Source organism: Colias eurytheme, chromosome 6 (assembly GCF_061535395.1).
Source record: "Colias eurytheme isolate Ceu_HAF_F1 chromosome 6, ilColEury1 Martin Lab GWU primary, whole genome shotgun sequence".
Classification (NCBI taxonomy): domain Eukaryota; kingdom Metazoa; phylum Arthropoda; class Insecta; order Lepidoptera; family Pieridae; genus Colias; species Colias eurytheme.
Window position 1 is genome coordinate 1,081,809 of NC_142985.1, and position 12,333 is coordinate 1,094,141.

At 35.0% G+C, this 12,333-nt stretch overlaps 1 protein-coding gene across 2 annotated transcripts in view; it reads right to left on the reverse strand.

Annotated features, from left to right (window-relative positions):
* Positions 1–1,102: 1,102 nt before the first annotated feature.
* The window catches only part of HisT (Histamine transporter), a 47,454-nt gene continuing 36,223 nt past the window's right edge, over positions 1,103–12,333 (reverse strand). For both annotated transcript variants that reach the window (XM_090103312.1, XM_090103313.1), the window contains exons 3-8: positions 10,648–10,743; positions 4,670–4,811; positions 3,198–3,397; positions 2,755–2,969; positions 1,846–1,951; positions 1,103–1,312 (exon numbers count right to left, since the gene is read on the reverse strand). In XM_090103312.1, coding sequence (XP_089959438.1) covers positions 1,151–1,312; positions 1,846–1,951; positions 2,755–2,969; positions 3,198–3,397; positions 4,670–4,811; positions 10,648–10,743 — 921 coding nt within the window. In that variant the 3' untranslated portion in view covers positions 1,103–1,150. The remainder of the gene's footprint in view (positions 1,313–1,845; positions 1,952–2,754; positions 2,970–3,197; positions 3,398–4,669; positions 4,812–10,647; positions 10,744–12,333) is intronic.

Genomic DNA, 12,333 nt, shown 5'->3' on the forward strand with positions numbered 1-12,333 from the left:
TGGTAATGCTGTATAAGAATGATCGTTCGAAGTTCGACTCACTAGTTCAGTTATCGATACATTTTTAATTCAAACTACGTATAATATCATGGTATTACTATGGTATTACTAGGTTTATGGAAACAAAATATAGATAAGCAATATTTATAATGAGTTGCGTGTTGGTTCGTTGTTTCAATAAGATTGTTAGCTTCAATGCGTCAATTGCGTCCATTATTATTATATTAGGTACAGTGTACCTATATTCTACGACTTACTTAATTCGACTATTAGTCGAGTAACTAATACATTATTGAAAAAAAGCTTTTAATTGCTTGAAGTTAAATTTGTAAAAATTTAATTTAGATTCTGTATAATGAAAAAGTGTAAAATATGTATAGAAGTATAAATAAGATAATATGATGACATATTCTTTGATGGATATAATATATAATATAGTTCGGTATTATTTGATATTTTCATAATAAAATAAATATCGCAAAGTTAGTTTCAATAAATATTACTGGATTATCTTAAAACTGTATCTATTATTCGACAAAATATTATAATATTGTCGTCTTTGAACAAGCTACGTAATTTTTTATCACATTTAACATTAAACATCGAAAACACCGATTATTTCAGAAAAATACAATTTCTTAACGATAAATCGTAAATGTATAAACTTCGTTATTTATTATTGGATAACTTTCGACTACGTAAAACGTTATATATATAATATTATACTTGTACATAGAGACACGTATTTATTGTCATTGTTAAATATTATAAGTCCATATAATATCTATTATAATATCATACTCTACCCTAAGAAATTCGAGAGAATATCCATGTCGCTAATAATCTAAAGACATTTTTTTTTTTCAAATTTACTGTGTGGATTTTCCTATTTCCCGCGCATTATTGACATATAACCATACAGCGTCATAATTTAAAATATAAATATTTGATCTAAAATTCTAAAGCAGCAAAGCCAAGCTGTTACGAAGTAAAATTTAATAAAATTCATAGAGTTATTAAATTGTATAAACGGTCAATACATTCATTTTTGTCTTTTAAAACTGAGCATACTGTATACCTAATACTATATAAACAATTTGACAATACTCTGTAGAAAAAAAAATCCCGTCATTTCAAATTTTCGCGGCAATTAACCCTTATTCTGCGCGGCTTGACGGCGCAAGTCAGATCGTATAGCAGCTGTGATAGCGGTGCCGAGAGCTAGAATCGCGCAAAGGGTCAAATTGGCCCAGCGGTCACCTACCTCGCCGAGCATCCATTCGAAGAGAAGGGTTAGGACTATACCAAACACCTGAAATATATGAATAATAATTAATATTCAAAAAAAATAAATATCAGTTTAAAAAATTGTAAGTAAAAAAAGTATTTTTATAAAGTGAAACTTCTGCGCGTTGAGAGTAAAATTTTAAGCTTCATGGTAATGTCGTCACGTCATGGCGTAAAGCGACGACACAACATGTGATCGGCACTCACGCTCTTTTTGAAGTGAAAACTTCTTTAGCGGCGTTGGGTATAAAATCTTAAACTCGCGTCAGGACACGTGACCCTGATCGAAAAAGCGTAAGACGGATGGATATCAAACATGCTCAACTTAATAATCAAGTTTTCACTTCTGCCGGCACTCCCGGAGTGCAACCCGTCTTTTTTTTATTTTATTTTTAAATGAAAACGTATTATCTAACTAAATATAAAACGCTATTAATAAAAGTTTTCTGAAAGATAAGTTACAGATATTTAGATCACTAGGTACCTACTAAAAAAAGTGTAGTAACAAGTAACAATTAATGGATAGCTTTAAGATATTATCAATTATTATCTACGTACCTGTACACAAGCATTAAGTATCCCGGATGTAGTCCCTTCAGGCTCCGGGTAAGTCACTTCAGATGCAAACTCGAAACCCACTGGAAGATAGCCCGCCATGAAGAAACTGAAATACACATTTTTTTGTGAATAAGTGCTAATAATCAAAAATTAAATTAATCTTAACCTAGTCGAAAGCTCGATGCAAGAAGTTATGTTTAAAATTTTATATACTGAGTACTGACTTAATGATGTAAAGTATAATTTAGATTATTTTCTTTTGTACAACTGAATACTGGTAAAAATTGGTTGGCGTATTTCTATGAACGTCAAAGGAAGATTATAATTCAATAGCATTCGTCAATTCCAATAACTCTACATGAATTATTTATAAATCCACTCAATTTAAAAGCTCTCCTGAAAACTATAAATACAGTCGAATCCAATAACCTCAAATTTCAATAAAATCTTTAACCTTTTCGACACTAAAACACGATACTGTATTTAAATATAACGTATAGTTGCCGTCGCCAGGTTGTCTGGAAGAGATCGCTGTCTGAGCGATAAGACCGCCTGTTGTGCTCTTTTATTAACTAATGTATTTTGTCCTTATTTGTACTTTTCTCTGTGGTGCACAATAAAGTATTTTTGTTTGTTTGTTTGTTTGTATAATATATGTGTAATAGAATATTTTATTTAGTTTTCCTTTTTCGTATTGCCTTGTTTCTGCTCACACACTTTTTGCTTTTGTGTTTTTCCTATATTTTAAGGGTTGCCTGGCAGAGATCGCTGCCTAGCGATAAGGCCGCCTTTTGCTTGTTTTATATTATGTGTTGTGTGCTTTTGCATTTGTATTTATTTATAAGCAATAAAGAATTTTCATTCATTCATTCATTCATTCATTCACTCATTAAAACACTCCATACTCACCCCAGAAATATACTGCTGATGTAAACCACAGAGATATATCCACAGTCCAAAGTGAAGGTGAACACTATCATGCCGACAACGGTAGCGGCGTATACGGCCAGCGTGGTCTCCTTGAAGCGGTGGGTCTTGTCCAGGATGAGGCCACAGACCACAGACCCGATCATACCAGCCACAACGATCACTAGACCTATGCGACCGGCGTCTGCGTTTGCACCCTGAAATGATTTGAAGTTAAAGTTATTGGGGTTTGGAAGTTTATGTGTAAAGAACCTCATATCCTGTAGGTTTTCTATTTTATATAGTTATGTAAAAGTTGGAAGCACAGGGGGATCTGGCATATATCATAATGCGTATAATTTTCAATTACTTAAAAAATTCGGGACATATAACGTTACATTCAAGCAACAAAAATAATTATACTAAACTAACGCTAAAATACTTACAGGATAATATCTCAGCACCAATTCATTCAGTAGAGTCGATATAGCATAAAACACGCCGACGTTCAATCCATACGAGATCAGCAGAAGGATATAATTGCGGTTGGTCATCAGTTTCTTCAGGGACTGCAGGAAGTTCGAGTCCAGAGCGGCACCGAGGTCAGCTGCGGCTGAGGGAGGACTAGCAGGGGCTGATTTGAAGACTGGAATAAAAAGCGCAAATAGCGTGTGGTGGTATACTGTCGTAAACATTGGAACGGGGAAGATTGTACTACTAGCAGAATCGGAGACGGTAATTAACAGATGTATCATCTGTAATCCATACTAATATTATAAATGCGAAAGTAACTCTGTCTGTCTGTCTGTCTGTTACTCAATCACGCCTAAACTACTGAACCAATTTGCATGAAATTTGGTATGGAGATATTTTGATACCCGAGAAAGGACATAGGCTACCTTTTATTGCGAAATATGTACCACGGGCGAAGCCGGGGCGGACCACTAGTAATAATATACTTACGAGTATTTTTAGTAAATTTAATGAGCTCCATAAAAATATATGAAAAGTAAAATTGATGGTGTGTTTAGAGAACTTCTTGTCCAAATAATAATATGTAAGCTTGTAATAGTTAGTGATATCAATCCAATTTTATCTTAAAACTATTGAATAAATTTCGATTGCAATTATAATACCAATCAAATTCAAGGGAATCCAATCATTTGGTCTCGATCATCGTATAAAGCTATAATCGAAACACATATATATTTCACGACTGAAAAAACAGGCCATAATTGAATGTAGTAATTAAAATGGACAGGATTATTTTAATCGGTCAAGTATTTCAATGAATATAATATATACCAGTGAAATTTGGGCTGAAATGTAGATTAATTGAATCCCACTTCATTGTCAGTTAATGAAATGCTGATTAAGCCCATAATGATCGACAAATTTACTGTCAAGAGCCCTCAACAGTAAATTATGCTTGAGTGTATTAATTAGCATATTCAGAGCATTTAGTTCTGGAAACTCGGGCGGAATTAAGTTCCCCGAATTTGGCTCTCCAGGTCAAATTATATCAGTGGGAAAATCATTAAGCAGAAAAGGAGAAGAAGAACAATTAAGGATAAAGTCAACACACGGATTCTTCATTATTTTTTAAACCTTAAACAACTCTAAAAATTAGTCTGTTATTAATTAATTGTCAAAGCTTTGGTTTTCATTTTGTCTCGATTGTAAAACACATTACTATTATATTTAACTAGCGGTCCGCCCCGGCTTCGCCCGTGGTACATGTTTACGTTTTCTCTACATAAGAACCATCCTCGTACTTCAAGGAATATAATAAAAAAAGAATTATCGAAATCGGTTCAGCCGTTCTTGAGTTATGCGCTTACCAACACATTTTGCGATCCATTTTTATATATAAGAAGATTATTACAAATATTTAAGAGGTTTCATGAATAAAACTTACAAAGAACAATCAGTACAAACAGGACACTGGTGATGCCGGCGACGAGATAGAACATAAACTTGAAATCTTCTGATATTTCTTCGATGGTGCCTTGAGCGCGGACTATCATTGGTGGCAGGAGAAAGCCAAGCGCTACTCCCAGCTGAAACAACATTTTGTAGTTAAATTTTTGTAGGCATTATTAAATGCCCTGAACGCACTAATGGTCTTTTGCAATATATGAACAAGTAAAGCCTTCTGTGCCCTACCGGACCAAGTGTTTTTGTGAAGATTCCTTACTCCGTAGGGACCTAACTTTATTGAAGGCCACAATACCAAGGACACAAACTTAATGAATTTGATTAGTTATTATCTACGTTAATAAATTAATATTATGTACGAAGAGAGTGGAGACACTATTAAAAATTGTAATTAATGTAAATAATATGGTCATAATTTAGGTTAACTGTATACCTGACACCGATTTTATTACACTTCACTAGACAACAATGTTTCCATAAATTTTACGGCATCTTATAAAAGCCAGTTTCTGAAGATACATCAGCGTTGAAAGATGTATTACAGTTTTAGCGTTATTAATGACTTGGCTATGTTCTGCGTCATTTCATCCTTCTCACATTTGTTTAGCACTCGATCTAGGTGATAAAATGTGATAGAATCTGCTTTGAATTTATGCTTGTAAAGTTGGATTTCGGAGATTTATAATGTAACTAGCTGTGCCCCGCGATTTTACCCGCATTGCTCCGCTCCTGTTTGTCATAGCATGATGATATATTAGCCTATAGCCTTCCTCAAATAATGGGCTCTCTAACACCGAAAGAATTTTTCAAATCGGACTAGTAGTTTTTCAGATTAACGCGTTCAAACAAACAAACAAACTCTTCGGCTTTATAATATTAGTATAGACATCCATGTATCCAAACGCGAAGAATCATTCACATGATTTATTCACCTTTCAGCTTCGATCATAAATAACAACCTTTCAGTCAGGATAACACCAGTAATTACAGCGTTCATGAGGCTTCTTTCTGCTACGAATGGCCTAAATAACTAAATCCCTACGTACAGTATTGTGGTACAGTGTACACTACAGGGGAATGCTCTATTAGCCTATAAACATATATATGACATAATAGTGTTATAATTGCATAAAGAACCAAAGTACCAAAATACGCAAGGTATTCGATAAAACACAACCCCTATTAACACCAAACGAACACTATTCAATGAAAACCCACACTTCCTTCCACAATTAAACGCTCTGTCACAAAGTAAAATGGCTTTTCAACAATCGGATAAAAGATCTCGGAATAATAAATTCACATTTCACATATTCGTTCTAAAAACAAAAGGATAAAAATGCTGAAGCGTGGAAAGTGGTTGTGAATAATTCATTTGGAATAGTTTTATTCCAACTAATGGAAACGGTTCAGATTCTCGTTCATTTTCAATTTTGTGGAGGCTTTGAATGTGGTTTCGAGTGACAATTATTAGCGGATTATCTATAACAATTCACTTATAACTAACTAGCGACCCGCCCCGGCTTCGCACGGGTGCAATGCTGATACTAAATACACTACAGAAAAACTGTGAACGTTGTATATAAAAACATAGCGGCCCGCGGGCGGCCGGCCGGTACCGCCGCAAACGCTACGTCCCGCAATTTTTAAATCTGTAATATCTTCGAAAATATTCACTTAAATCACACGGTGTAAAGGGCCATATAGATCTATATTAAATAAACAATGTGTTCAAGGTATTTAATTGGTTAAGGATTAATGCTGTATTGGTTAAAATCGCATCGAAAATTAGCCAATATTTGTCGTAAAAAGTAAATGACAAAAAAAGTTATTGTGGGTTATCCATAAGAGATAGACATATACCATCGCGGACTTTTCTATAGACCTTTTCAATGTGTATAATACTTAGTACATTATTTTGATAAAACTCGTAGGGTTCAGCCTGCGTTTGCAGTGTAAGCGGAAAAAATGTAATTTTTTACGACATCACATCAGAAAACTCAAAAATAACAGTACTTCTCTACTATTTAATGGATGTTATTATACATATAAACCTTCCTCTTGAATCACTCTATCTATTAAAAAAACCGCATCAAAATCCGTTGCGTAGTTTCAAAGATTTAAGCCGCGTACAAAGGGACATAGGGACATAGGGACAGGGAAAGCGACTTTGTTTTATACTATGTAGTGACTAGCTTTCCGCCTGCGGCTTCGCCCGCGTTTTCTAAGAAAAACCCGCATAGTTCCCGTTCCCGTGGGATTTCCGGGATAAAACCTAGCCTATGTTACTCGTGGATAATGTAGCTTTCGAATGGTGAAAGAATTTTTAAAATCGGTCCAGTAGTTTATGAGCCTATTCATTACAATCAAACAAACAAACAAAGTTTTCCTCTTTATAATATTAGTGTAGAAACGCGTAGCTAAGCTATCATTATACTGAATAATATACATTATACAAGAAAATTCTTGTAATATGATGCAAATCCTTTAACGCTTTGCAGAGGTGGAAATGGAATTTTTGCTCTTTCACGGAATATTTTTGAAGTGAAAACTTCTTTAGCGGCGTTGGGTATAAAATCTTAAACTCGCGTCAGGACACATGGCCTGATCGAAAAAGCGTAAGACGGATTTTTTTTTAGCCCTTATATTCCATGCGTAAGACGGATACCATTCCAAAATATCAAACATGCTGAACGTTAATAATCAAGTTTTCACTTCTGCCGGCACTCCCGGAGTGCAACCCGTCTTTTTTTAGGGTTCCGTAGCCAAAATGGCAAAAACGGAACCCTTATAGTTTCGTCATGTCCGTCTGTCCGTCTGTCCGTCTGTCCGTCTGTCACAGCCGATTTACTCGGAAACTATAAGTACTACAGTGATGAAATTTGATGGGAATATGTGTTGTATGAACCGCTACAAAAATATGACACTAAATAGTAAAAAAAAGAATTGGGGGTGGGGCCCCCCATACATGTAACTGAGGGATGAAATTTTTTTTTTCGATGTACATACCCGTGTGGGGTATCAATGGAAAGGTCTTTTAAAATGATATAAAGTTTTCTAAAAAACATTTTTCTTAAAGTGAACGGTTTTTGAGATATCAGCTCTCAAAGTCGTAAAAAGTATGTCCCCCCCCCTCTATTTTTATAACTACGGGGTATAAAATTCTAAAAAAAATAGAGGTGATGCATGCTAATTAACTCTTTCAACGATTTTTGGTTTGATCAAAGTATCTCTTATAGTTTTTGAGATAGGTTGATTTAACTGTAATTTATTATATTTGCTGCTACGGAACCCTTTGTGCGCGAGCCCGACTCGCACTTGGCCGGTTTTATTTTGTTCTAAAATTTTCAGCAAAATGTTGCCCATTAAATCACCCACTTAAACGGCGAGGAGTGAATTTATAATGTAGCTTCTTTTTGTAGTGAATATGGGTTTTATTTGCGGATCAATTACCACCGAGCCTTTTATTTTTGCTAGTTTCTTTTGAGGACCTGGAACCACGCAGTATACTGCAGCTAACGATCTAGTCATTAGCCACAAATGGAGGTTGAGAAAGTATTTAGCTACAGATTTTTATTATTTTCTTTCTGCACTTCACTTCTCCGTCGCATTTTTTTTATAATAATGCGATATAGTCCAAGTTTTAGGAGTAAGTATTTATTACATTTACTTTTAACACTGTATTGAGAGACATGTCGAGTATCGTATAGTATTATAATTTATTATGTAGTTACTATTACTATTTCCCAGCATTTGCAGAAAATATACCTACAATGGATGATGGAATGATAATACAATGATGGATGATACAACATTTAAGGTACAGAAGATCGTACTAAAGCCACATAGGTAAAACATAGTCACTATATGAGTAGATATTAACTATCATAACATGCAACATAAAATTGGTGGGTTAATATTCGCCAATCAAATGGACGAGTGTGAAACACACCGACCACGGCCCCCTCGTATCGAATTGAATAAACACTTCCGAGTGTTGCAATCAGAAAATTCCAGACACAAATGATACCTAAATGTAAAATATCTTAATGGAATCAATGAAATCGTCAGTCTAAAATATGACCTATAACAAGGTCCATAAAACTTATAATAGAATAGAAAAATCATTAAGAACACGCCGGTCTCTTCTTAAATGAAAATTGTTTACTTCCGCACAAGCATTATTTCATTTTGAGAGGGCACTTGGTAGAAAAATAAAAGATTATCAAAATAAAAAAAAAATATTTACTTCAATGATTGTGCAATTACATCAAATCCGCGAAATATAATTAGATCGAAGTAATTAGAGAGTTAATTAAACTATTCAAAGATGTCTGACGTCAATTTATTGTATTGTTAATTTCGTGACTAACGTGAGAAACATAGGACAACTCTAAATTCTAAGATTATTGCCATTATTTCTGACTTTTGTATTTATAATCATTCACACAAATGTAATTGAAAAAGTGTTTGTACGGTCCTTATAGTGAAAAAGTGTTTGTACGGTCCTTAATTACCTATTTGAGCTATAAATATTTTTCAACGTCCATAATACAAGAATTATTATATCATCTTTCTTCTTATATTATCTCATTCAAATCGCTTAGAAATCAGTCAATGATCGTTAAGTGTTGTGATCTGATTTATTACTATCTATAAATATTTCCAAGTGAGTAATATATCTCTTCGAATTAAAGGTCTTGCTAATACATTATCGATACAACATAGCGTCCATAATGAGAAAGAAAATTGATCATAAAGTGAGACAATTTATCAAGAGACCCCAAGTTTATTGGTTCTTTAGAGACCAAATTCCTTGAGCTTCTTATCATTGCTGCCCAGATTCTACCGACCTACAGCAGACAATTCCTTAGTAATAGAATAAATTATTTTATTGAATAGGTAATTCTTGTTACGAGACCATCATCTGTCGTGAGAGTAACTAAGTGAAGTTTCGAGCGTGTAAAGATGAATTTATTTCTCAATTTTAGTTAATTTTCTAGTTGATTCCAAAAACGGTATTTTGCCTGTTCCTGCACCTGGCGTATGAAATTATATTAATTTATGACCTATCCTCAGACTTATAGACTATACTTATTACTTGAGTCTAGGTATCTAATTTTAACTAGTACGGTATCGGAAGCAAACCCACCATCCCTGCTCGAAATGTTCTTAGAATTTTAGATTTCTAAATAAAAAGTTATCACTTCTGAATTATCTAAATCCATACTAATATTATAAATGCGAAAGTAACTCTGTCTGTCTGTCTGTTACTCAATCACGCCTTAACTACTGAACCAATTTGCATGAAATTTGGTATAGAGATATTTTGATACCCGAAAAAGGATATAGGCTACTTTTTATCCCGGAAATCCTACGGGAACGGGAACTATGCGGGTTTTTTATGACTGCGCGGGCGAAGCTGCGGTTGGAAAGCTAGTTTCTAATAAAATCAAGTGGAACTAGTGAAGTATTAAATGTACTTCCATCAAGAAATAACAATACTAACTTTTATAGTAGTTTTATAGATATGATGATAGTTACGTACGGGACATTACCTCGTTGGCAGGTTGGCATAATATAGTAGGTATTATTTATGTATTAATACAAAATTCAATTGATTTATTTTTAACGCGTCTTTTTTATATTATATTTCTTAAAATATAGCCTGCAATTCATTATTTTTTTGGGAGTCTTTTTTCTTGATTAAAATTTGATGGAATGCTTGGGGAATTTAAAGATTTCAGAATTAATATTTCCCTTAAGATATTATTCATCTGCAATCCCACAAAATCTTGTCCATCTAAAAATGACTATAATTTATAACGAACGAAGAAGAAAATTTTCGCTTTTATTTGTATTAAAATTTTATTATTTTAATAATGGGGAGGGGGAACAATTTTACTTTCAACGCGGCGCTTTAAAGAAGTAGGTATCACTTCAAAAAACTCCCCTTACCTGATTTCCAAAAACTCCAATGCTGCAAGCGGAGGACACTTGGTCAGCTCCAAACCATACCGCAGCCAGCCGGGGAGGCACGTTCAGGATGAAAACCTGTTTAATAAATGGAATAAGTACTGAATATTTGTAAATTACATAAATATAAAAAGAGCTTTAGGATTCGGATATAGTTTTAAAGGCCAATTTCATTTCATTAAATGTGTCAGTGACAGATACATGATTTATTTAATATTTGTTGATGATTTTCGAAATTGTTTCTTCAAAAACTGTAACCAAAGTACTGTACTGTAACCAAACTGTAAAAAAAAAACCACCACATGATATCAAAGTAGAGCTGAATTAACATAAATTTCCTCCCCTCCCTGTTCTGCTTCGTAATTTTTTGGGGATGGACAGAGATCTACTCCGGTCTGATGCGAAAAATATCTGTTGGCGTGAGGTCTACGAGGCAGAGCTCATTGATGCGAAAGTGTCCTTATTTAACAAGCTGCTTGTAGATTTATACGACAGACACGCGCCATTACGACCAGTTAAAAAGAAGCACACACCGGCACCTTGGCTTTCACCTGAGCTAAAAAGCCTATCATTGAAAAGGAATCGTGCTAAATCCAAACTTAAAACGGCTCAAACGGACGAAGCGCGGGCAAAGTACAAACGAATACGTAATCGCTGCAATGTATTGTGCAGAGACGCTCAACGTCGTCATATCCACAAGTCTCTTGAGAACGGTGATTCAGTTTCTAACTGGAAATTCTTGAAAAGTTTAGGCGCTGGTAAAGTGACTCATAACTCTCCTCACAATATCGACATTGAACAGCTAAATGGGCACTTTACATCGTCTCCTTCTCTTGAAACCAGTAAGAAAAACCGTACTCTTGCCAACCTCTCCTCGCTCCCTACTCCTGACTATCCTGCTTTCCTTTTCAGCCTTGTTACTGAACGGAATGTTGGTAAAGCGATATTGTCAATATCATCAAACGCAGTTGGCTGTGACCTTGTTAGCCGTAATATGATCATTCCTATCCTTGACCTCATTGTACCCATTATCACTCACATATTCAATACCTCCATTTCCACTAGCGTCTTTCCAAGTGTTTGGAAAGATGCACAAGTTATTCCATTGCCTAAAAAATCTAATCCTAATTCCTTTTCTGATTACCGTCCCATCTCTATATTACCTTTCCTCTCCAAAGTCCTTGAACGTCTTCTTCATAACCAACTCACCTCTTTCCTTAATACACACAATATCCTTAGTGATTTCCAATCTGGTTTCCGTCCTGGTCATAGTACGACTACAGCTCTTATCAAGGTTACTGACGACATTCGTGCTGGTATTGACAATAAGCAGCTCACAGTACTGACTCTGCTGGATTTCAGCAATGCCTTTACCACCGTTGACTTCGACATACTGTTGGGTTTGCTGCGTTTAATTAACATATCTCCTTCGGTAACTGACTGGTTTCGTTCCTACCTTACCGGTCGGAGGCAGCGTATCATGATAGGTTCTAAACACTCGTCTTGGCGCGCAGTCTCTGCTGGTGTTCCGCAAGGCGGTGTCCTGTCTCCTCTCCTCTTCTCCATTTTTATCAATTCCTTATGTTCCCGATTGACGGCTCTGTACCATATGTATGCAGACGATTTACAGATTTACACCCAGTCTACTATCAATGACTTACCTAAGGC